At 48.8% G+C, this 26,887-nt stretch overlaps 1 protein-coding gene across 1 annotated transcript; it reads left to right on the top strand.

The window, feature by feature from the left end:
* Positions 1–4,630: 4,630 nt before the first annotated feature.
* Positions 4,631–26,887, top strand: FBXL19 (F-box and leucine rich repeat protein 19). Its single transcript, XM_066576967.1, has 11 exons — positions 4,631–4,759; positions 4,913–5,119; positions 5,196–5,339; positions 5,675–5,761; positions 9,630–9,800; positions 9,912–9,944; positions 10,040–10,680; positions 21,017–21,180; positions 21,383–21,547; positions 25,029–25,247; positions 25,620–26,887. The coding sequence occupies exons 2-11, from the start codon at positions 4,952–4,954 to the stop codon at positions 25,808–25,810; spliced, it is 1,983 nt and encodes a 660-aa protein (XP_066433064.1). The 5' UTR covers positions 4,631–4,759; positions 4,913–4,951; the 3' UTR covers positions 25,811–26,887.

Below are 26,887 nucleotides of genomic sequence, written 5' to 3' on the forward strand. Positions count from 1 at the left end.
ATTTAGAAATCCAATTATTTGTCTAGAATTTTCTTTGGCATCCTTCCTGGTAAAACCCGCGGAGAGAAAGCGCCGGAAGAAAGAAAAATATTAATTTATGGAGATTTACTATCTGTACTGTATCGAATCTGCGATCCCGGACGCTATTGTAAACAGCGCCTTTCTGAGGAGGGAACTAAGGCGGGCTCTAACCATAGAGGACAGTGAAGGACAGAGCGCCTCTTCTATCCCAAACTCTATGACCACAACCGTTTTTCCCAAGAATAGCTTTATTTGTCATTGAACAATGTTACTGTAAACACATTACTGTACTAATGTCACAGGGGGGCACAGATTTATAACTATGTTATTGGACTGTAATAAAGTGATATGACGACACCACACCCCTTTAACAACTGTCTTTTATTGATAATTCCATACTTTTCCCTATTATTTTTCTGGTAACTACATTTGCTATGGCGATGCCCTTCAAAAGACCTATGACCTTCAAAAGACCTATGAGCTTGACCTGCTGAACATATAAGGAATGTCACAGGCGGAAGACTATTAGTATTTTCTGCAGGCGACTAAAAATCCAATGTGAAGGCCCCGCCGCAACCATTACTACGGCGGGACAAATATAAAGGGTTAAACGGAAATGTGGCTATGACAATCGGATGGGTCTCCACTGATGTACATTATAATGACGTTTACTTGTTAGCAGTTTCTGCTTCGGAGCCAATCGTCCAATTGGGGACAGGAAGTTGCAACCCTAGTCAGACATTTTGAAGTGGTCATTGGTCACCAGCTTGCTCCCAAGTATGCCCAGACATTTCCGTGCTCCAAGTATGCCCAGACATTTCCGTGCTCCCAAGTATGCCCAGACATTTCCGTGCTCCCAAGTATGCCCAGACATTTCCGTGCTCCAAGTATGCCCAGACATTTCCGTGCTCCCAAGTATGCCCAGACATTTCCGTGCTCCCGAGTATGCCCAGACATTTCCGTGCTCCCTCCGTTATTTGCACCTGTCATATTTTGTGTGTTAGAACGTCCATAATGTGTACAATTTTGATGATTTCTCGCACGAGCGACTACGTAGCGCCGGTTTCCATCTGGGGATTCCTCTACATTGTGATGAAGCTATAATCGCGGTCACATGTTGGTGCAGGAAGGAGATGCCAAAGTCTAGATATTTTTGGTTCCATTACTGACCATTGAGTGATTTTCATGGTTATTTGCTGATCTTAGAAGACCAACATTTTTAGCACTACTGAAAATCCGCAGTTATGATTTCAACTACCCAAAGTGGCCGTCTATTAGTCTCTACATGTTAGGCCTAGAGATGAGCGAACGTACTCGCTAAGGCAAACTACTCGAGTGAGTAGTGCCTTATGCGAGGACCTGCCCGCTCGTCTCAAAAGATTCGGGTGCCGGTGGGGGAGAGCGGTGAGTTGCGTGAGTGAGCAGGGTGGAGCGGAAGGGGGGGGGGGGGGGGAGTGAGAGAGATCTCCCCCCAGTTCCTCCCCGCTCTCCCCCGCCCCCTGCCCGCACCCGAATCTTTAGAGACGAGCAGGAAGGTACTCGCATAAGGCACTACTCGCTCGAGTAGTTTGCCTTAGCGAGTACACTCGCTCATCTCTAGTTAGGACCATCAAAATTAGTGAATTTTGAAAAGTGCAGAGGTCCCTCTGGCGTCATAGTTGCGGCCCTGCATTAGTACACTAACAGGAGTCATTCTAAGACCCGCACCGTTGAGTAACTGGATTTGGATGTTCTTCCCTCGACCCCAATTATTGTTCGATGTGAAAGCTAATGTACTTTACCAGTGAACCCCATAGTCACATTCAGAGTTACGAGTCATTATATTCTGACCAATATTATTATTACTGCGTCTGTCTGACAAGCCCCATAGAGTCTATGGGGTAACAGAGTTGCAGTATAAAGCATGGCGGCGGGCCAAATCAGCCTTGGGGTCTCAGCAGACAAAAGAGGCCTCATTCAGAAGGCCGAATGCAAGATGCGCCCGAGAATCTTGGCCACAATCACACGGGAGAACCCGTTCAACTGCAGGGACGGTGGGACGTTGCATTTGGCTATGACTAAGGACGCTAGATGGCGCCAGAAAGTTTCAGACCCTTTTTTTCTTTTGCAATATAATCATCTCTGAAGTATATATATCACCATTTTAAGGAAGCCTGTTTGAATAAAATGTATTGTTTTCATTGATTTTCCCATTGGATGAGCTGGTTCTACCCTCTATGCGTTCGGCTGGTCAAGCGTCTCCGTGTTCTGCTGCTTTGGTAAAATTGGTCACTGAGCTGTTTTTTTTTTTGCTTTTTCCTCTATGCTCTATTCTGTCAGTGATACGGAGCAGAATAGGCTATAATGGCTCCGTTGGCCGTCTGTGGCATACACGGACAGCACACAGAAGGGAAATATGGCCTTAAAGGGAATCGGTTACGTCGCTCATAAAACAGGGGGTGTGGAGTCCGGGGGTGTTTTGCTTGCTGTCAGCTCTGGAAACCGTCTGTTGGTCTGTTTATTGGACCCTTCGCTGCAGTCAGTGTGCACGTACACACTGACTGCAGAGGTCAGCCTGATGCATGAGCCGTGCGCTGGTTTCCGGGGCTGACAGCGAGAAAACGGGGAGACCAGTTATAGAAAAAACACACCCGAGCCAATAAATGTAGTTTATGGTGGTCTTACAAGGTGACAGGTTCCCTTTACATGACCTCGGCCCCCAATGGACAATGCAGGTGAGTCCGAGTCACCGATCATAGATGAGTCGTTGCACAGATCAGTTAAAGACTAGATAGGCAGGCGAAACGAAAATAGTCAACAGGTGACCATTAGATCAAGGTGGGTTTTTCCTACACCTTTTCTGGGCATCCTGCGGTGCTGCACTGGGGGTACGACTCTTAATAAAGGGACCCCCACTGTCGGAAGTAAGGCATGAGGGGGTATCTAGTTTATGGATGTTAATGGGGGGTGGGAGTCCAGACTCCACGATTATAGATGGCCACCGGGATGTGTTGAAACTAGGGATGTCCTTTAATGTCATTATTTACCGTAAGTCTCCTCCCACCACTTTATAAGGGTCATGATCGCTCTGATCAGGGGGCTGCCTGTAATCAGATAGTCATAGTAAGGAACAGAATGGGCCCATGCCAGCTGGAAAAATGGCGCAGGAAATAAGATGCGTCACATTTAACCAATATTCAATCATTTTTCTCCATATCGCATCATTTACCAGGGTCGGCGACTACAAACGAATCGCCATGGATTCTGTGCCGCAACGTAGTCAGGGGAGGATAAGATGTGACACTCAGCCAATCTACCAAATGTAATACCCCGGACGGGCAGAGCGCTGCAGGGCCCAGGTGAGGCAAAGATGGCCGGGCCCTTGTGTTGCCTTACGATACCGAATACAAATCTATGACCGACTCTGTTCGCATGGACACGGGGGTGATACAACAATCTTCTCATGGGGTCAGCGGCTGCCATGAGTAAAGACCAGTTCTTGCAACAGGGGGTGCCGTCACCTGTAGCAACCAATTAGATTCCGTTGCCTGCTCAGGATGGCTGAAAATGGGCATCTGGTTACCGTGGCAATAGTAGTAACCAATCAGATATCCGTTTACAGCCGCCTAGGGCAGTTCCTGTTTGGTTGCTAGGAGCAACTGTTCTGTTTTTTTTGCTTTCATAGGCTGTTGTTGCCTATAGCAACCAATGTTTCCGGCTCTCATTAGCACTGAGCAGACTGGCTGTTATGGTCGACGGCTCTACTTTCTGTCTGCACAGGTTTCTTGTTATACCTATACTTGGGGTCTCTGAACCCCCCACCCCCTCCTAAAGCTAAGGGCATGTCTCTGAGGCTCATATTCGTCCCATGACCTAGTTACTGATCATTTCTTTTAAAAACTACATTTCCCGACAGCCCACGTTGCCAGGAAACCGGACACTTCCTTTTCCTTCTCACACCCCCGCTTAAAGACTACATTTCCATACGTCCTCTGCGGCCATCCTGCCGCCGCCATCTTTTTTGTAGTCCAGCGCGCTTCCGCCTTCCATTGCGCAGAGAGGAAGCCAGACCCATGTGGGGACCACACTTCCCATCGTGCTCCGCGGCGCTGTGGGCGGGAGCTGTAGCCTTTCCCACTGGGCGGCCATGTTGGATGTGGTATTGTTATGTGTGTGAGTGTGAATGTGTAGGGGAAGGCAGCAGGGAAGGGGGCAGCTGCCTTAGGGCCCAGTATTGTGGATCTGGGGCCACGCACGGGGTCAGCCCATGCTGCTTGTGAAAGAGGGGAGTCCGCAGCACCCCGACCACTCTGAGATCCGGGGACACCGAGCAGGAGATGAGGGAGGCGGTGGGGGAGCCATAGAGGAAGGAGGAGGAGACGCTGGGATCTGGTGACTGCAAGGAAAGGGGGTGCAACCCTCCCACCCCTGTGTCCTCCACTGCCCCCTGCTGGGAGGGGGTCAGCCACATTGCTGAGGTGCAGGCTTTTATTTTGGGGGGCTCTCCTGCCAGTGCCTTGTGCTGTGCAGGCTTTCTACCCCATATTATTGGGGTACAGGGGGTTGTAGTCATTGTTGGGGGGCAGGATGCAGGGAGTATCCGGGGTGTGAGGACTTCTGCTCATCGGCTATACCTTATTGTGGTACGGGCCCCTCCCCCTTAGAGTGTGGGGGGCTGCTGATCACCCCGAGAAGACCCCCTGATCCTGATGATGATAACGGAGAGCCCCGGGCAGGCGCAGTCAGCAGCCGGGAGCAGGTCAGTCCTCGTCGGGGTGTGAATACATGTTATCTAATGGCGCCAATATGGCGGTGATCGCCGGTCGTAAAGCTGAACGCTATTAAAACGAATCTGCCCGCCCGCGTAGGGGCACATCTGTAATGGCGCTCTAACCTCCGCTTCTCTCCTCAGGTGTGGGTGCAGCTGAGGCATCGCTCAGCCCAGTGGGAGATGTCGGGGAAGGGCCTGGGGGCTGCGCGGCGCCGGAGGACGCGCTGCCGGAAGTGTGAGGCTTGTGTGCGCAGCGAGTGCGGCGAGTGTAACTTCTGCAAGGACATGAAGAAGTTCGGGGGTCCCGGGCGCATGAAGCAGTCCTGCCTGAAGAGGCAGTGCACCGCGGTAAGAGGCGGGGAGACCTCTCGTGGATCGGGGGATGGGCCTCAGCCGCCATCTTATAACGTCTTGTCCTCCGCAGCCCGTCCTGCCGCACACGGCCGTCTGTCTCCTGTGCGGAGACGCCGGGAAGGAAGACACTGCTCAGGACGAAGAGCAGAAGTTCAATTTGTCGCTCATGGAATGTACCATATGCAACGAGATCGTCCACCCCGGCTGTATCAAGGTACGACCCGCCCGTTGGCGGTGCGCTGCACGACTGCGTGCGATTATATTAGTCTGATCATGTGATACGGGATTGGTTCTGTTTCACTTCCTTCCCGTTTTCATGATCTCTGCTTGCTGTCAGTGAATGAAAATATTTACGTAGCAGGGTGGAAGTGAACATAACTAAATATGTGGAATTGGCGCGTTTGTCGCAGTTATTGCTGTAATGCCCCAAAATACGTCAAACTTCCGAGAACCTTATAGCGAAAAATATTGACCGCTAATAATTCTTTCTTCCACCTGGCTGTAGACGTGACTGATGTTTTTCCTTGACTACTTCTTGTGTCTCCGCAGATGGGTAAAGCTGAAGCCGTCATCGACACGGAAATCCCCAACTGCTGGGAGTGTCCGCGCTGCGTGAGGGAAGGCCGCACGTGTAAGGTGAGTGTGTGGAGGGGACGGATTACTTGGGGGGGTAGAAGTAGTTGGGGGTTAGTAAGGTGTTTTCTTCTTCCCTCCATCAAGAAAGTGAGGCGGTCGGATCTCTATAGCGCCCCCAGGATGTTGTCCTGAGTGCGCAAGGATCGTGAGCCGGACCCACTTCATACATGGCAGGTGACCGCTGACCCCTGGCCACAATAGTCGCAATCGGTATTCACAATGGAACATCTGCGATTGTTAGTGGAAAGTAATTGTGGAGGATGGCGGGTGCGAGAGGCTTTCCACGCGATTGTACGCTATGCACAGCGTATCGCCCACGTGGAAGAAAGATCTCTCCTCCCCTTCAGTTGGCATTTTAGATTTCTATCCATTTTCTTCTGAAGTTGCGAGCGTTTCCGCACATACCGCCTGTGGTGCAGAGTATTTAGGCAGTCCCAAGCTCTTGCTCACGACCTGAAGGTTGCCGGCTCATTCCCACTTGGTTCAGGTAGCTGACTTTAGGTTGACTCAGCCTCCCATCCTTCCGAGGTCGGTAAAATGAGATCGAGCTTGGTAATAAATTACCTGAAAGCGCTGCAGAATAAGTTGGCGCTATACAAATAAGGGCTCTTGCCCACTTACGTTTTTAACGCTGCGATATCGCTAAGTTTTAACTAATGGGACTTTGTAATGTTAAAAACGAATTGCAAGTTGGTGATTTTTGTGCGATGCGTTTTTAACATTAAAAAGTGCATGCGTGTGTGGGAGCCCTGACAAGTCCCTTCCCCTGTCATACGCAATGTTAACTGCGCGTGGGCGACAGAACACTCACATCCGTTGACTTCAATGGGGGCCGTCCGCACAGGATCCGCGCTAAAATTGAGCATGCTGCGATTTATTTTTTTTTGTTTGTTTTTTGTTTTTTTTAATCTAATACGCAATTCGTATCCGCGAGTGTGAACGTAAAGCGAAAATGCATGCCTTTCAATTCCCTGCGTATTACCGCGGATCTTCAGCGTGGATGGCGATCGCGGATTATGCAATTTTAAATGATAAAATCCGCCCGTGTGAGCCCGGCCCTGATGAAATGGCCAATACAAAATGCTGAAGCTTTGCAGTAAAAGCAATTAAACAACGGCAGCTTCCCTTTGGGGACTAAAAAAGTAAAAGTAAGTGAACAAAGTATTTGGGTTTTTTTTATTATTGTTAAAAAGCCTTAAAAGTTGGCAGAAAAAAACTTTTTCCAGATTTCTAAATAAAAAATGAATATTTAGTATCACCACATGCATGATGTCCGATCTATCAAAGTAACACTTTGTTTATTTCGCATGGCGATATGTCAGATTTGCACTTTTTTGGTTACCCCGTTCCCGAGAAAAAAAAAATTATAAAAAGTGATAAATACCGTATGAGCCTCAAAATGGTTCCAATAGAAATTACAGGACGTCACGCAAAAAAAGAGCCCCCACACAACTAGATAGATGGGAAAATAGTGAGCAAATGGGGGCCGAAAACGTTTTTTGTTTTTTTTTTAAATTTCCATACGTGTTTTCACTTTTTTTTTTTCTCATCCCATATTTAACCATTCATGTCGCTGTTGGGTTTGTTTTCTTGCGGGATGAGTTGTATTTTTCTGCGGCGCTCGTTAATGTACTGAAAAACTTTAAAAAAATGTATAAGTGGAGTGAAATTGGAACTAAATGAAATCCCGCCATCTTTGGGAGGGTCTTGTTTCTGTGGCAGAAATCTGATTTTCTTTCACTGTCTGCTGACAGCCGCATCGTCTTGTATCTTTCAGCGGACGCGCTTGCAGGACGGCCTGTAGTTTTTGTTGGAACCATTTTGGAGTTCATACAATATTTTTGACTGCTTGTTTTCCCTTTTTTTTCTCTTGAAAACGGGGCAACCAAAGAAGCGCAATTCTGGCGTCGTGCATTTAATTTTTTTGACCGCTGTTCACCATGCAGGATAGATATTGGGTTATATTGATTGGACTTTCATGGATGCAGCGATACCAAATATGTATTTGTTTTGGTTGATTATAGATATAGAAAGATTCGTGTTTTTTTTTTTTTTTTTTTTTGTTAAGCTTTCAATTCCTTTTTAATTTTTTATACTAATTTTTTTTAAAGTCCTCACAGGGGACATGAACCTGTGATGGTTTGATCACTCCTGTAATGTAAGACCACAGTATTACATCATACTGTGATCCATCAGGCAATCTATCAAGTCACACCATAGGCCCCAGGCTGCCATGGTGACCAAACAGCACCTTGCGATCTCATCGTGGGGAAGGGTAGTCGAGACTCCGCAAATCTCATCGGGGGATTTAGACGGACAGCGGCATTTGTAGTGTTAACAGAAGGGACCCACATTGTATGGAGAATGCAAAAAAAGCTATCAGCAAACAAAAAATATTTTCTGCGCTCACAAAATAGTGCGCATCCACAAATAGTATTCTGTCAAAGAAAAATACATAGGAGTAACACTTACTGGGGAGGAGGGGGGTATGATGACCATGAGCCCCCTCCTTGAAGTGATGTCTCCAAATAGATGTTTCCACACGTATACGAGATGAAACAATAACACCTTTTATTCTCAGACTTCAGTAAAATAACGGGCAACGCGTTTCAGTGCGCACAGGCACCTTTCTCAAGCCATAACAAAACAGTATGATCATTACATATATATAGTACAAGAGTCACTTACTGATAGCTTTTTTTGCATTCTATTTCTTTGGGATCACTCTCTTCTGAGAGACCCCAATTATTTCTGCAGCTCTCCCCCTTGTATTGGAGGATTAGAATAGTGTCGTTTCCCACTGAATGACAACCTGAGGCGCTATCTGGCTACATCTCCACATTGTATGGAGAGGGATTGTTTCCCGATTTCCCCCTTCATACACACAGCAAACGCATAGGATGTAACTGTATACCCTGTGACCTTAATGGGTTAAAGGTAGTGCAGCAAAAAAAAAAAAAAACTATAATGGTTGATGATGTACAGTTACGTCCTGGAGGTTCGGGATTCATATGGAGGGGATCAAGAGTTGACACCGCTCCATACAATGCAGGTGCTGTTTGTTTCTTACAGCTGACACCCGCCTACAATAACTCTGATCAGCAGTGCCGCTTATCGGAGCTCTTGACCCTTTGAATGCCTCAAACGATGTTTGGGAGTCCCGAATCGCCCTCCGTGATAAGATCGTAGGGTGCAGTGCGGTTGCTATGGCAGCCAAGGGCCTTCTGAAAGCCACCAGGGCTTACAAGCCAGATTGCCTATCAAGCCACACCAATACAACCTCCTGCAAAAAACAACAAGCCCTCAGACCTCTACATTAATAGATAAATAAAATACTTGGGATGTTTTAAAAGTGGGGAGGAAAAACCAAAAACGAAAAAACGGCGTGTCATTAAGGTGTTAAATACTTCCATGGAAAAATACAACTCAACCCATGAAAAACAAGCCCTCAGTCGGCTACGATGACAGAAAAATAAAAGTTATGATTTTTAGAAAGTGGAAAGGAGAAAACAAAAATGGGGAAAAAAACGGCAGCGTCCTTAAGGGGTTAAATAAACTATTTCCAGCCGTCCCATTGACGTGAGAGGGAGCGGAGGTGCGCGTATATATGCTTGGAGACTTCAGGACGCGGCCGTAAGGGCCGTCATGAGACAGTTGCCTTAGTCTGGAACTTCGTGCTCCTTTACTTTGGCGCTTGTCTTAGTAGTTGCCCCCTGATGATTCCGTTAGGCTGCGGTCCGTCATGTCCTGCAACCGGGTCCGAGAGCCACGGAGGACTAGAGAGCTGCTGGGTGGGACCTATGAGCAGATGTCTACAACAACGGTGGTCTACACCATATGGTAATAGTCCTTTGTGCGTCTTCCGCAGGATCCGTTGGACGGTTCAGGTAAACGGCGCTTGGACAACAGAGAAGAAGCTGTGCGGTGGAAACTCACAGACGATCCAGCCCCCGGCAGGAAGAAACCGCCCGACGAGAATCAGGGACATAAGAGGAAGAAGGAGAAGGAACCGGTGCAGGACACGGGAGTCAAGAAGAAGGTGATCAGTTACTTCCGAGGGTTCTGTCTCCCCAAACCCACCACTTGTCCGGTTACACAGTGATCATTTTTTATTTTTTTGGCTTTTTCTTATTTTGTCCCTTTTTCGCAGGTGAAGGCGGAAAAGGATAAGAAAATCAAAAAGGTGCGTGAAGCCGCCGCTTTTCTGTCCTCTGTTTTTTCCCCTCGTCTCTTCTTGGTGACCGAAGTTGACTGTTCGTTTCCTTTGCCCTCCGGTAGGAACCGCAGACCCCTACAGAAGCGGTGCCGGTGTCCGACCGTTCCCACCAGCGAGAGAAGATTGAGCGCTTCAAGCAGATGTGTCAGATGTTGGAGCGAGCGCGGAGCAGCACGTCCAGTTCCAGCTCCGACTCCGATTCTGATTCCGACTCCAAGGCTTCCCGGGGTAGCAGCGACACCGGTGAAGGGGGGGAGGGCCGGTCATCTCGGATAAGCTTCAGCACCAGCTCTGAGGAAGACGAGGAAGGAGCGGGAGGGGGCTCTGCTACAGATGGGCAAAATGGCACCAGAAATGGCAAACAGAAATCTCCTCGGGGAAATGGCAGGGAGAAAGAGAACCGAAGAGGAGGTGGAGGCGCGGCCGTCAGGAAAGGGGCATGTGGTCGCAATGCAGTGCAAGCCTTGTCCAGAACTCAGATATTAAAGAGGCCGCTGGTGCCCTCGCCTCCTAAACCACCTCCCCTCCAACTAGAGAGACACGTGGTACGACCCCCTCCTCACAGCCCCGAGCCAGACTCCCTACCTTTGGACAGTGGAACGGACCATGTAATGCAGAGGGGGGTCTGGCTGGCTGTCTTTAGACATTTGGGACAAAAAGAGCTATGTGTCTGTATGCGGGTGTGCCGGACCTGGAACCGGTGGTAAGAGCGGGCGAGGAGACATGTTAATAATGTGCTTAATGTTAGCAGCTGCCATGCCTGATGTCACCAGGCCACAGGTTGGTGAATGGGCGATGGCTGCCGCTTGTTGCTGCGAGGATAAATCAATGTCAATGGTTGAAATATCTAATTGTCCAGAGGCTTCACAGTCGCATCATCATTGCAGTAAAAATCTAGGATTACCTCATAGCAATGTGTCCTGTGATGTCACAGGGGGCGCTACAGGCCTCATAGCTATGTGTCCTGTGATGTCACAGGGGGCGCTACAGGCCTCATAGCAATGTGTCCTGTGATGTCACAGGGGGCTCTACAGGCCTCATAGCAATGTGTCCTGTGATGTCACAGGGGGCTCTACAGGCCTCATAGCAATGTGTCCTGTGATGTCACAGGGGGCTCTACAGGCCTCATAGCAATGTGTCCTGTGATGTCACAGGGGGCTCTACAGGCCTCATAGCAATGTGTCCTGTGATGTCACAGGGGGGCGCTACACGCCTCATAGCAATGTGTCCTGTGATGTCACAGGGGGGCGCTACACGCCTCATAGCAATGTGTCCTGTGATGTCACAGGGGGGCGCTACACGCCTCATAGCAATGTGTCCTGTGATGTCACGGGGCGCTACACGCCTCATAGCAATGTGTCCTGTGATGTCACAGGGGGTGCTACAGGCCTCATAGCAATGTGTCCTGTGATGCTACAGGCCTCATAGCAATGTGTCCTGTGATGCTACAGGCCTCATAGCAATGTGTCCTGTGATGCTACAGGCCTCATAGCAATGTGTCCTGTGATGCTACAGGCCTCATAGCAATGTGTCCTGTGATGCTACAGGCCTCATAGCAATGTGTCCTGTGATGCTACAGGCCTCATAGCAATGTGTCCTGTGATGCTACAGGCCTCATAGCAATGTGTCCTGTGATGCTACAGGCCTCATAGCAATGTGTCCTGTGATGCTACAGGCCTCATAGCAATGTGTCCTGTGATGCTACAGGCCTCATAGCTATGTGTCCTGTGATGCTACAGGCCTCATAGCTATGTGTCCTGTGATGCTACAGGCCTCATAGCTATGTGTCCTGTGATGTCACAGGGGGCGCTACAGGCCTCATAGCTATGTGTCCTGTGATGTCACAGGGGGCGCTACAGGCCTCATAGCTATGTGTCCTGTGATGTCACAGGGGGCGCTACAGGCCTCATAGCTATGTGTCCTGTGATGTCACAGGGGGCGCTACAGGCCTCATAGCAATGTGTCCTGTGATGTCACAGGGGGCTCTACAGGCCTCATAGCAATGTGTCCTGTGATGTCACAGGGGGCTCTACAGGCCTCATAGCAATGTGTCCTGTGATGTCACAGGGGGCTCTACAGGCCTCATAGCAATGTGTCCTGTGATGTCACAGGGGGGCGCTACAGGCCTCATAGCAATGTGTCCTGTGATGTCACAGGGGGGCGCTACACGCCTCATAGCAATGTGTCCTGTGATGTCACGGGGCGCTACATGCCTCATAGCAATGTGTCCTGTGATGTCACAGGGGGTGCTACAGGCCTCATAGCAATGTGTCCTGTGATGCTACAGGCCTCATAGCAATGTGTCCTGTGATGCTACAGGCCTCATAGCTATGTGTCCTGTGATGTCACAGGGGGCGCTACAGGCCTCATAGCTATGTGTCCTGTGATGTCACAGGGGGCGCTACAGGCCTCATAGCTATGTGTCCTGTGATGTCACAGGGGGTGCTACAGGCCTCATAGCAATGTGTCCTGTGATGCTACAGGCCTCATAGCTATGTGTCCTGTGATGTCACAGGGGGCGCTACAGGCCTCATAGCTATGTGTCCTGTGATGTCACAGGGGGCGCTACAGGCCTCATAGCAATGTGTCCTGTGATGTCACAGGGGGCTCTACAGGCCTCATAGCAATGTGTCCTGTGATGTCACAGGGGGGCGCTACACGCCTCATAGCAATGTGTCCTGTGATGTCACGGGGCGCTACATGCCTCATAGCAATGTGTCCTGTGATGTCACAGGGGGTGCTACAGGCCTCATAGCAATGTGTCCTGTGATGCTACAGGCCTCATAGCAATGTGTCCTGTGATGCTACAGGCCTCATAGCAATGTGTCCTGTGATGCTACAGGCCTCATAGCAATGTGTCCTGTGATGCTACAGGCCTCATAGCAATGTGTCCTGTGATGCTACAGGCCTCATAGCTATGTGTCCTGTGATGTCACAGGGGGCGCTACAGGCCTCATAGCTATGTGTCCTGTGATGTCACAGGGGGCGCTACAGGCCTCATAGCTATGTGTCCTGTGATGTCACAGGGGGCGCTACAGGCCTCATAGCTATGTGTCCTGTGATGTCACAGGGGGCGCTACAGGCCTCATAGCTATGTGTCCTGTGATGTCACAGGGGGCGCTACAGGCCTCATAGCTATGTGTCCTGTGATGTCACAGGGGGCGCTACAGGCCTCATAGCTATGTGTCCTGTGATGTCACAGGGGGCGCTACAGGCCTCATAGCTATGTGTCCTGTGATGTCACAGGGGGCGCTACAGGCCTCATAGCTATGTGTCCTGTGATGTCACAGGGGGCGCTACAGGCCTCATAGCTATGTGTCCTGTGATGTCACAGGGGGCGCTACAGGCCTCATAGCTATGTGTCCTGTGATGTCACAGGGGGCGCTACAGGCCTCATAGCTATGTGTCCTGTGATGTCACAGGGGGCGCTACAGGCCTCATAGCTATGTGTCCTGTGATGTCACAGGGGGCGCTACAGGCCTCATAGCTATGTGTCCTGTGATGTCACAGGGGGCGCTACAGGCCTCATAGCTATGTGTCCTGTGATGTCACAGGGGGCGCTACAGGCCTCATAGCTATGTGTCCTGTGATGTCACAGGGGGCGCTACAGGCCTCATAGCTATGTGTCCTGTGATGTCACAGGGGGCGCTACAGGCCTCATAGCTATGTGTCCTGTGATGTCACAGGGGGCGCTACAGGCCTCATAGCTATGTGTCCTGTGATGTCACAGGGGGCGCTACAGGCCTCATAGCTATGTGTCCTGTGATGTCACAGGGGGCGCTACAGGCCTCATAGCTATGTGTCCTGTGATGTCACAGGGGGCGCTACAGGCCTCATAGCTATGTGTCCTGTGATGTCACAGGGGGCGCTACAGGCCTCATAGCTATGTGTCCTGTGATGTCACAGGGGGCGCTACAGGCCTCATAGCTATGTGTCCTGTGATGTCACAGGGGGCGCTACAGGCCTCATAGCTATGTGTCCTGTGATGTCACAGGGGGCGCTACAGGCCTCATAGCTATGTGTCCTGTGATGTCACAGGGGGCGCTACAGGCCTCATAGCTATGTGTCCTGTGATGTCACAGGGGGCGCTACAGGCCTCATAGCTATGTGTCCTGTGATGTCACAGGGGGCGCTACAGGCCTCATAGCAATGTGTCCTGTGATGTCACAGGGGCCGCTGCACGCCTCATAGCAATGTGTCCTGTGATGTCACGGGGCGCTACACGCCTCATAGCAATGTGTCCTGTGATGTCACAGGGGGCGCTACAGGCCTCATAGCTATGTGTCCTGTGATGTCACAGGGGGCGCTACAGGCCTCATAGCAATGTGTCCTGTGATGTCACAGGGGCCGCTGCACGCCTCATAGCAATGTGTCCTGTGATGTCACGGGGCGCTACACGCCTCATAGCAATGTGTCCTGTGATGTCACAGGGGGCGCTACACGCCTCATAGCAATGGGTCCTGTGATGTCACAGGGGCCGCTGCACGCCTCATAGCAATGGGTCCTGTGATGTCACAGGGGCCGCTGCACGCCTCATAGCAATGGGTCCTGTGATGTCACAGGGGCCGCTGCACGCCTCATAGCAATGGGTCCTGTGATGTCACAGGGGCCGCTGCACGCCTCATAGCAATGGGTCCTGGGATGTCACAGGGGCCGCTGCACGCCTCATAGCAATGGGTCCTGTGATGTCACAGGGGCCGCTGCACGCCTCATAGCAATGGGTCCTGTGATGTCACAGGGGCCGCTGCACGCCTCATAGCAATGGGTCCTGGGATGTCACAGGGGCCGCTGCACGCCTCATAGCAATGGGTCCTGGGATGTCACAGGGGCCGCTGCACGCCTCATAGCAATGGGTCCTGGGATGTCACAGGGGCCGCTGCACGCCTCATAGCAATGGGTCCTGGGATGTCACAGGGGCCGCTGCACGCCTCATAGCAATGGGTCCTGGGATGTCACAGGGGCCGCTGCACGCCTCATAGCAATGGGTCCTGGGATGTCACAGGGGCCGCTGCACGCCTCATAGCAATGGGTCCTGGGATGTCACAGGGGCCGCTGCACGCCTCATAGCAATGGGTCCTGGGATGTCACAGGGGCCGCTGCACGCCTCATAGCAATGGGTCCTGGGATGTCACGGGCCGCTGCACGCCTCATAGCAATGGGTCCTGGGATGTCACAGGGGCCGCTGCACGCCTCATAGCAATGGGTCCTGGGATGTCACAGGGGCCGCTGCACGCCTCATAGCAATGGGTCCTGGGATGTCACAAGGGGGGGGGGGGGGGCGCTACATGCAGCGGTAATTCTGAGATTGACTGTGTCTTTACGTTAGAGCCTAACTAGTGCAGTAAGGGACATTGTTCAGCTATACTACTAAAAAGAGGTGTCACGAGACTTCTCCGTACTTTTGAGCTGCACTCCTATTTCTGCAGGCTTCAGAGCTGAAATCTCCTAACATTACCTACATGTTCAGTGCCTGCACAGAACTTACTTAGGTTGTTTACATTGTGGGACCGTCATCGCATATAAAAGCTAAAGGGCTGCCTACTGTATAGGGGCTCAGCTGTTAGGAAGGTAAATGATGACACTTACTGACTGTCTCATAGTAACATAGTATGTTAGGCTGCAAAAAGTTCAGACTGTTACCCCACCCCCAGTGTTGATCCAGAGGAAAGCAAAACACCCCAATGAGGTAGAAGCCATTTTTCCTCATTTTAGTGGGGGGAAAAAATTCCTTCCTGACTCCAATCTGGCAATTGGAATAATCCCCAGATCACCGACCCCTCTGAGTAATCAGTGATATAACATGTAATATTGTTATACTCCAGGCCCCTCATGTTCTCTTGTAGTGAGTTCCCCATCACCGCGTCCTCAGGCAGACACTTCCATAGTCTCACTGCTCTTACAGTAAAGAACCCACATCTACGTTGTGTAGAAACCTTCTTTCCATTAGACGTCACAGTCCTGGGTATCAATAGATAATGGGAGAGATCTCTGTATTGTCCCCTGATCTATTTATATATAGTTATTAGAGCGCCCCCTTGTTACAGTCCTGGGTATAAATAGATAATGTGAGAGATCTCTGTATTGTCCCCTGATATATTATACATCGTTCTTAGAGCGCCCCCTTGTTACAGTCCTGGGTATAATAGATGATGGGAGAGATCTCTGTATTAACCCCTGATATATTTCGACATCGTTATTAGAGCGCCCCCTTGTTACAGTCCTGGGTATAAATAGATGATGGGGAAGATCTCTGTATATATGTCCCCTTGTATATTTATACATCGTTATTAGGTCGCCCCCATTTTGATCACCTCTCTGGGTATTGTAGTCCACCCATTTCATTTATTACTTTAGTTGCCCACCTTTGTACCCGCTCAAGCTCTGATATGTTCTTCCTGAGTACCGCTGCCCAAAACTGTCCACAATATTCCATGTGCGATCTTACCAGTGACTTGTAGAACAGTGTTCACATCATGCGCCCCTAGATGTCTTTTGATGCCCCCATGATCCTATTTGCCTTGGCAGCAGCTGCCTGACACTGGTTGCTCCAGTTAAGCTTACAGTTACTAAAACCCCCAAGTCCTTCTCCCTGTCGGTGTCCCCAGCGGTTTCCCATTTAGTATGTAATGGTGACATGTATTTCCTCTGCCCGTGTGCAGAACCGTACATTTATCAGTGTTACACCTCATTTGTCACTTTTCTGCCCCAACGTATCCAGATCCATTTGCAGCTCTATCTCTATCCACACTGTCCTCTTTAGTGTTAATATCTTTACATAGTTTTGTATCATCTGTAAATATTGATATTTTACTGCACAATCCCTCTACGAGGCCATTAATATATTAAAAATAGGCCCAATGCTGCCCCCTGTAGTACTCCGTAGTAACGGAGACCCCTCCAATACTGCCCCGTGTGGTAACCCACTAGTAGCGGTGACCCAATCAGTGTATGAACCAATGGGCCAGTTACGTACACACGTTCTCAGCTAGACCAAGCATTCTCATTTTATATAGCAGCCCTTTGGGCCCCCTGTCCACAGCTGTGACAGAATATCGCTAGTGACTTTCCACCGCGGGGGAGTCGGTGGGAGAGCTGTCAGGTTTCGGCGCTGAACCTATCTAACAGGTAGGCTCACTGCTGGGAATCGCGGCATGGCGCGATTTGAATCCTGTGAGCGGAGAATCACAACGATTCTCCGATCGTGGACGTCGGGGCTGCGCTTTCCATAGCAATGCTATGGAACGCGTTCACTGCGTTACCCGTGATCGGATTATCGATGTGGATAACGCAATGAACTATCGCCGACGGACAGGGGCCCTTATGTAGCACAGTATCAAACGCTTTGGAAAAGTCCAGATACACAGGATCCAATGACTCTCCCCGGTCCAGTCTAGAACTTACCTCCTCGTAGAAGCAGATCAGGTTGATTTGACAGGAGCAATCTCTCATAAATCCATGCTGATACAGAGTTATACAGCTATTTACCTTGACGTACTCCAGGATAACATTTCTTAGAAACCCTTCAAACATTTTACCCTCAATAGAAGTCAGACTTACCGGCCTGTAGTTTCCAGGTTCACTTTTTGACCTGTTTTTAAATATTGGCACCAAACTGTCTATGTGCCAATCCAGTGGAAAAGACCCTGTCGCTATAGAGTCCTTAAATATAAGAAACAAGGGTCTGTGTATCGCATTACTTAATTCCCTTTAAAACCTGGGGGTGTATGACATTGGGACCCCACGATTTATCTATTTTAATCTTTTTAAGACAGCTCTGTACTTCTTCCTGGGTTAGACTGCTGACATTTAATGCAGAGTTTACTTTATCACTCTGCATCTCATCTGACATTTCATTTTCTTCTGTGAATACACTGGAGAGAAAACTATTTAATAGCTTTGCCTTCCCCTCATCAGTTTTTTTTATATAATTTTATTTTTTTCCCTAAAGGTTTTTAGTGCTTCTACATTGCCTTTTTGTTTAGTTTAAACACTTTATTTTTGCTGTTTATTGCCCCCTTTACACCTCTAGTAAGCCACATTGTTTTTCTCCTATTACCATCCCTTTTATTCCTGTAAGGTATGACCCGCTCTCAGTAAGTATTTAGGATGGTTTTAAACTTTTCCCATTTATTGTCTGTACTCTTATTTCTGAGGACATTATCCCAGTCAGTAAGGTTTAGGGCATCACTAAGCTAATAGAACTTGGCCTTCCTAAAGTTCAGGATTTTCGTCACTCCCCTATAAAACTCTCTCTTGAAGGACAAGTTGAAATGTATTCTATTATGGTCACTATTTCCCCGGTGCCCCTCAACCTGCACCCCTGTTATTCTGTCAGGTCTGTTGGTTAGTATTAAGTCCACAATGGCTGTTCCCCCTAGTCGGGTCTTGTACAAGTTGGGTAAGGTAATTTATTTTTAGTAATTGACAGAAAGTTGTTACTTTTATTGAGCTCCGCAGGTTTCGGCTTCCCAGTTTATATCCGGATAGGTAAAGTCCCCCATAATAATTACCTTATTGTGATTTGCTGCTTTATCTATTTGCCTCAGTAATAGATTTTCAGTGGCTTCTGTTATATTTGGTGTCTATAGAAAACCCCTATGAGGATTTATTGCTTTTCCCTCCATGTATTTCCACCCATAGACTCCACCTGTTCATTTCTCTCCCATATATCTTCTAACAGGATTTTACATAAAAGACAAACCCCTCCCACTTTCCATTTCTTTACAATCCCTTTACCGCCCAGTCACAGCTTTCATCCAACCAGGTCTCTGTTATTCCCACTATGTCGTAGTTTTCCTCAGACATTCTTACTTCTAGTTCATCTACGTTATTGGTCAGACTTATAGCATTAGTCCCCATACAGTTTTTGAAGGTTTTGGTTATTCTTTATATTATGTGTATCCCTATTGACAGTACCGTTATAACTGTACTAACCCCTCCCACCGATCCACCCCATTTCCATTATAGTCTCCGGTCACTGTCTACACTGTCTTTCCCCCAATTCCTAGTTTAAACACTCCTCCAATCTTCTAGCCATCTTCTCCTCCAGTATAGCTGCACCCTCCCCATTGAGATACTGCCCGTCCCTACGGTAGAACCTGTAGCAACAGCAAAGTCGACCCAGTTCTCCAGGAACCCAAACCCCTTGATCTGCCAACTTTCCAAACTTGTTGGTGTGTGCCAGTTCAGGACTAGCCTCCCTGAAACTTATCCCTCTCCCCCTGTCTGCTCATCCTCCACCCCCATACTACCTCAGCGACTGCCTGCTCAGTGAGCAGCAAGGTCCTTTTCAGCTAGTGGATCTCAGTGTTGCAAGCTGCTCATTTAGATCTGGGCTCACACACATCTCATATGGCAGTATGCACCCTCCAAGGACTGTTCACATTCTACATGGGGACCGTACAGATAGATTAGCTGAAAAGTAATATATGCAAAAAATTCAAGTAAATGAATGTGACTCTTTCCAAGTCGCACACTTAAAAAACAACACACTTTGAATACAGCGCACACTCTCGCTCGGCACGTACACTCGCTTCAGCTCCTCCTCTGCTTAGAAAGGACACAGGAAGCTCTACAGATGCAATTTGTCACCCCCTGATTGGGTAACCCATCCCCGAATTACTCACCTGTGCAAAGCAATGGGGATTAAATTCACAAACGGACTATGTCATTTTAAATGTAACTGTGTCTATCAATATAACCCCCCCAATATACCCCCTCAGTACAATGTATCTAACGACAACATAGCGCAATGTATGAACTAAAAGATTACTATGACTTCATAGAAAACACAGAGAAATGCAAATTAAAAGGGGAAAGATGCACTCAGCAATTCCACTAATCCCAAGTCACACACTTAGGACACAGTACACTCAGGATACAGCTTGCACGCCCATGTATGTTTGATTTTATATAGCACTTATCTGTAATACTTATCTGTTCGCACTGCAGAATAGTGAGTGCAGCTCTGGAGTATAATATAGGATGTAACTCAGGATCAGTGCAGGATAAGTAATGTATGTATACAGTGACTCCACCAGCAGAATAGTGAGTGCAGCTCTGGAGTATAATACAGGCTGTAACTCAGGAGCAGTACAGGATAAGTAATGTATGTACACCGTGACTCCACCAGCAGAACAGTGAGTGCAGCTCCGGAGTATAATACAGGATGTAACTCAGGAGCAGTACAGGATAAGTAAGGTATGTACACAGTGACTCCACCAGCAGAATAGTGAGTACAGCTCTGGAGTATAATACAGGATGTAACTCAGGATCAGTACAGGATAAGTAATGTATGTACACAGTGACTCCACCAACAGAATAGTGAGTGCAGCTCCGAAGTATAATACAGGATGTAACTCAGGATCAGTACAGGATAAGTAATGTATGTACACCGTGACTCCACCAACAGAATAGTGAGTGCAGCTGTGGGGTATAATACAGGCTGTAATTTGGGATCAGTACAGGATAAGCAATGTATGTACACCGTGACTCCACCAGCAGAACAGTGAGTGCAGCTCTGGGGTATAATACAGGATGTAACTCGGGATCAGTACAGGATAAGTAATGTATGTACCCAGTGACTCCACCAGCAGAATAGTGAGTGCAGCTCTGGAGTATAATACAGGCTGTAACTCAGGATCAGTACAAGATAAGTAATGTATGTACACAGTGACTCCACCAGCAGAATAGTGAGTACAGCTCTGGAGTATAATACAGGATGTAACTCAGGAGCAGTACAGGATAAGTAATGTATGTACACAGTGACTCCACCAGCAGAATAGTGAGTGCAGCTCTGCAGTATAATACAGGAGGTAGCTCAGGATCAGTGCAGGATAAGTAATGTAGGTCCGTACAGAATAGTTGACCTAAAAATCACGTTAAAATGTGGACATTTAGTTTTGACAAAGGTCAACTCCAGTATAACAACCCTCTGTTGGGTCAGACTGTCGCTGATGGTCCTGGCTCATGGTCAGATGTCGATTGGTCACCAGCTGCTGTTTAATCCTCTAAAATCTCTGTGTGACTTGATGTTTCAGGTGTTGTGATCGGCAGCTGTGGACATCCATTGACCTGAGTAGAAGAAAATCAATCACCCCTCCTATGTTGAGTGGAATAGTTCGAAGGCAACCGGTTAGACTAGACTTAAGTTGGACCAACATATCGGAAAAACAGCTGACGTGGCTGATCCACCGACTACAGGGTAAGTGGGCTTGGGGATGGCGAGAGTGATGGGATGAGGTGTTGACAGGCTGTGTCCCAACAAGATGGCAGGGATAGTCAGTGACAAGATGGGGGGGGGGGGGGGGGGTATGGCTATGGTGAATGGGTGAGATCTGTAGTCTTAAGGATGGAGGTAATAAGACATGAGATGGACATTGATCTTTGCTCTCCCTTATCCCCAGGACTGAAGGAGCTGCTGCTCGCTGGCTGCACATGGATGGCAGTCTCCTCTCTCTGGACCACCACATTCCCCTGCCTGTCTTTACTTGATCTCGGCTGGGTACAAGGGATGAAAACCTCACACCTCCGAGAGCTGCTCTCACCCCCAAACTCAGACGGCAGAACAGGTGAGGACCGGGATCTTGCAATACGTGGTTGTGTTTAAAGGGGTTGTACCAGGAGCGCAAGTTATCCCCTATCTACAGGATAGTCAATAACTTGCTGATCAGTGAGGGTCTCACCGCTGGAGCCTCCGTCAATCTCAAGAACAGGGGTCCCATGTTCCCCGTCATCCTCGTTGCAGGCTTACTGTAACCCCCGCAGAAAGGAGAAGACTAAGGCTGGATTCCCATGGGATGAAAATCTCGCGGCCTGGCTGCACCGAAAAGCCACAAGATTTCGGCAGGAGAGACGCAGCTTCAAAACCCGCGGCATTTCGCCGCGGGTTTTGAAGCCGTTCGGCCGCTGGCATTCCGTTGCTGCTTTCACTTCCCATAGAGAGGAGTGAGGCCACAACGGAAAAAAAAAGAATTAAGATGCTGCAGCTGTCAATTCTGCACCGCATCGCCGGTTCCGCCAGGCTTTGCCGTGACGTACTGACCGCACCGTGTGGACGTGATTTTTGTCAAAATCTCGTCCACATGGCTTGGTAATCCCGGGATTAGGAGCCGTGGGTGGATTTGTCGCACGGAATATCTGCGGCAAATCCGTCCCGTGTAAATCCAGCCTGAATGAAGCGCTGGTCCCGCACGCATGCTGCCACTTCATTCACTTACAATGGGACAGCTGTAGTGGCAAGCACTCGGGTATTTCCATCAGCCCCATTGAAATGAATGGATCGGTGGCCACGCATGCTCGGCCAGCTCTCCATTCATTCTGACGACTTTGTGGGGGCTTAATCTACCTTACAGCGGCAGGTAGAGGGGGACATGGGACACCCGTTCTCTGAATCGGTTGCCTGCTCAGTAGTGAAACCCCCACCAATCAGCAAGTTATCCATATCCACTATAGGAATAAATGAAAGGCCCCGTGTTATGCCCTCATTAAGTTCTTAAGATATCTTTATATCAGTCAGCGTTATAAAGATATATGTTGATAATCTGCTGCCTGCAGCCACCACAAGGGGGTGCACACTGCAGACTATAGTGTCATTTCTGTGTTAATTAGTTAAGCAGCTGTTCTAGGACTCTAATATTGATAACCTATGTCTGGGGTAGCTCCTCAATATCAGATTGGTGGGGGGGGCTATCCCTCAGGACCCCCACCAATCCTATAGTTCTAGAGGATGCCTCTTCTCAGAAGTGTGCCATCTCTTTCATTGGTCACATGACCTGAGAACAGCTCAGTCGAATGAATGGGTTTGAACTGCTATACAATGGATGGGTCACCAATCTCTTAGAAAACGCCTCTAAGCCTTGATTCTCTATAAGTTAACATTCAGAATATGCTGCATATGTCATCCACACAGTGCAGTACCACAATATCGCCAGCAGGTGGCAGCACCTCATCGGCGACCGTACAGGAGCCATCACAGTGTCCGCCACCTGTAATATACAGTCGACTTCCTGCTGTGACGGCCAGGATCAAAGATGACACCAATCCTGGCTGTTTAACCCTTTATGTTCCGCCGTATCTAGTTGGTTAGGCAGGGGGCTTCCTGTTTCATGGAATTGGTGTTATGACCACAGAGCGTTGATTGGTTGCCATGGTAGGGAGAGGCATAACAAAACCCTCTAAGTCTGCTGTGGTTCTATGTCTGTTGGGCCGCGAGAGGAATATTAAGCTCCATCGACATCGGCCCAAATGCTGGATGGAATAGCACAGCATGCTGCAGTGTTTTGACAGGAAGCTGGAAGGACCAGATTTTAGTCAATGGCGTCTGTCCGGCACCACGCTGGTCCCATCAGTACCAGGATTTTCATTGTACAGATCTGAGGATGGAGCCAAAAAACGGAGATCCTACAGGAGAAAGGGTACAAATGGGAACGGGCCTTATAGGGGATCGTGTAAACGATCATCTGACTGTACTGTGAAGTTCCTTAGTGCAACTGAAAGTAACTTTTTGGCTAAAATGATCTACATCGCATGTGTATGCGTTATTGCTGTGTCAGTAAGTTAACGCATTACTTAAAGCGGTTGTCCAAGATCATAGTTTTTCCAGTGGGGCCCCCAGTGTGTAAACATAATAGAAGGCTCCTACTTGCCGCTGCCGCTCCGGTCTCCACTGTGTCTGTCTATAGTCGGCCGGTGCCGCCCCTCAAACCTGTCGCTGCAGCCAGTAACGCGCTCGGTGACTATTGCCAAGGTTCGTCATTTGCTTGTTTGGAGATGGCACAGGCTGACTGCAGTCTGAAAAGAAGACACCGGCAGGGAGATCTAGAGCCGCTGGCGGCGGACAAGCAGGAAGAGGTGAGAATGAGCTCTTTATTATCTTTAGGCTGCCTGCAACAGGCCGGGTCGGATCCCGCAGCGAGAATTCTCGCCGCGGGACCCTACCCAAGCGCCTGCAGAGAGCAGCGCGTACTCACCCGCGCCCCGCAGCTCCGGACCTTTCATGTAAAGGATCAGACACTTTTTAGGGATTTTACCCATTTGCTGGCTTTACTGCCCTATTTTCTTTTTTTCTCCAGTTACCAAAATTATTTTTGGTGTGGGTTTTTTTTTCTTGACCTAATAGGGCAATTTTTAATTTTTTTTAAATTAGTATATTTATGACCTCTGCGGGTCATCCACACTTTTTTTTTTTTTTATTATTATTTCACACTTTTCCCCTGTAGCTGGTGCATCCATAGGAGCCCCAGTTACAGGGTAAAACATCTCCCTGTAGTGACAATAGTCACTGGCAGAGCTGATCAGGGTCTTTTAGGACCCTGCAGCTCTGCTGTGACAGGGGGCACCTAGCGGTCATGTGATCGCCGGGTCACATAGTAGAACTGATACTTCCACTTTCACTTCTTGGTACATAACCACTTCTCCTGGTCCTCTGCGGTGTCTGACAGCTGACAACCCAACCTGCTCCTGCTTGATTGCAGAAGCAGAGGCTTTAATCCCACTTCTGCTTAAGGGATTAAAAGGAAAAAAAAAACACATTACTTTGTTTTCCCTTTTCTCTCCCCACGATAAAAGTTATAATTTACAATAGTTTATATTCGAAAATGGCTATAGTAAAACAAATGACTCCTCCCACAAACAACAAGCGCATACTGTTGAGGCAATGGGAACATTTAACAAATGTTAAGGCTCTCTGACTGTGGCAACACAAATGGGGACAAATTCCTGCAGTTCTTGATCCCACAATAGACGTGTTCATGAATGGGTTATATCCTGAATGAGCGGCTGATGATATGCGGGCAAGGAGGTATCTATATATCTACCCAGTAGTCCCGTCAAAAACACACCACCTTTATCCTCTCCCCAGCCTGAGATAGCAGATAACAGGGAGCAGTTGATTGTATTCATTGCATAGCACATGCCGGTGTAGTGACAGGACACTATCGGACCATACCGAAGTTCCAGAAAGGTTCCAGTAACGCTTGTTTTTGCTGCGGTTCGCCAACCTCGTTTTGCTGTGTAATTCATTGGCGCCATGTCTTTGTGCTTGCCTCCCAGTTGTGTCCGACCTCCGGGGTCGCCTACCCTCTCTGTCAGAACTGCGTCTCTGTGGTCTTGAAATGGGTGACTCTGCCCTGCGACTGCTGCTTCGTTACACTCCTCGTCTTCACCGCCTGGATCTAAGTCACTGCATCCACCTGACTGATCACGGGGTCCACATACTGACCGCAGCCACCTCTCCGCTAAGGGACAGCCTAACTCACCTCAACCTCGCAGGTACCTCTTGTCACTGTGTGACTATATTAGTGCCTAAAGACAATTGCTCTCACAGCCTGCCTAGAAATATATATTCAGTTCTTCTATGGACTCAGGAAGGACTTAGTTCAGCCACCTATTCCTTAATTTTAAAGTGTATTTGTCTGTTTTGAGCGCATAAATGTCAATAAAGTTTTATATTCTTCTCTTTTGGGAGGGGATAACCATTAGCCTATCTTTTTGCTTTTGGCAATTTTTTGAAAATCTTGTCCCCTGTAGGCTTCATTGCAGCACATAAGTTACCTGCAACAGATTATGCCCAGACCCATGTCTGAGAACATAGCGACGTCCAATAATCCTAGCGGTGATTTAACTATTTACTTCTTATTCCAGGGTGTAATCGACTGACAGACCAATCTCTGGCCTTCTACAAGCGCTGCCCCCACTTACGACACGTTGATCTGCGTTCCTGCCGCCTCCTCACCAACGAGGGCTTTCAGCGTTTGCTCCAAGATCCGCCTTCCGAATCTGATGGAAAACCTTTCCAGTGTGCGGAGGAGCACGTGCTGAGCCGTGAGAGCTAGCGGCAGACATTTTGGCTCCCGTCAGAGCACTATTGCCCCAGGCAGGGGCTTTTCTACTGTATCTGCCTCCTTTTACTTGTCTGGGTGAGTTTTACACCTGGATTTTGGAAAGGAGGTTGCACTGAAACTCCCCAGCTTTTAACCATTGTGATGCCAGTAGGTGGCAGCAGAGAGCTGTGGCCGTACCTTTGGTGTTTAAAGTGGTTATTGGTGGGGGAAACAGAACTTCCTACTAGCTCAGCCTGAGAACTGGGGTATGAATACTCTGGAGATGTCAACGTAAGGGTACTGACAGGCAAAATTCTACAGAAACCTCTCTCGGGCCCATCCTTGGGGTTTTCAACTTGTAACGCCCTCCTGTTCTCCTTCGCACTGGTCGCAAGGCATGAAGGGAATGGGTACAGTTCACCCCGAGGAGGAGAAGGGGTGGGGAGGTAGTTTATACTTTGTGGGCCTGTTAGCAAAACGTTGGGGGGCGGGGGGGTCTTGGATTGGGATGTGGGTACATCTCTGCAGATGAGAGGTAGGGATCTCGGACTGAATAATGCCCGGTGGTGGATGGGCGATGAATGTCATATTATAAACTGGGACAAGCTTCTGGGAAACTGGGTACAGGACTGCAGGGCTTCAGGGTGTGGAACGTCTCTCGCAACCCCCGTCCTGTTTAAGAGGCTGCTGATACTCTGAGCGACTGTAGCCTTTTTCTCAGGGTAAAGGGGCAAGTGTTCTCAAAAACGGTGACACTGAGTATTTCACAAAGGCGGTTAGATCAATCTTCTATATATCAGCATGTTCATCCCAAGTGGAGGGATGGTTAAGTATTGAGATGGTATTGATGAACGCCTCTGGCTGTATTTCGGGGGAAAGCTTTGAAGAGCATCGCTGTGCAGCTATGTATTGGGAGGGGGGATCGGAGAGGAGACTCATCTGTCAGATTTCGCAGGTGGCAGGTTACCGGCACATATCGCTCTTCTCTCCTTTCTCTCCCTCTTCTCGCCGCATGTTGTTGCGGTTTCTACAATTCTGCTCTGTTATTTTTTGTTTTTTTTATTTTATATAAAATGGTTTTTGTATAGA

The sequence above is a fragment of the Eleutherodactylus coqui genome, chromosome 8, assembly GCF_035609145.1.
Source record: "Eleutherodactylus coqui strain aEleCoq1 chromosome 8, aEleCoq1.hap1, whole genome shotgun sequence".
NCBI lineage: Eukaryota > Metazoa > Chordata > Amphibia > Anura > Eleutherodactylidae > Eleutherodactylus > Eleutherodactylus coqui.

Coding starts and splice junctions, on each gene's coding strand:
- FBXL19 (XM_066576967.1), top strand. CDS start 4,952: ATGTCGGGGAAGGGCCTGGGGGCTGCGCGGCGCCGGAGGACGCGCTGC. Junction 10,681..21,016: donor TGCCGGACCTGGAACCGGTG/GTAAGAGCGGGC, acceptor TTGATGTTTCAG/GTGTTGTGATCGGCAGCTGT. Junction 25,248..25,619: donor AACTCACCTCAACCTCGCAG/GTACCTCTTGTC, acceptor TTCTTATTCCAG/GGTGTAATCGACTGACAGAC.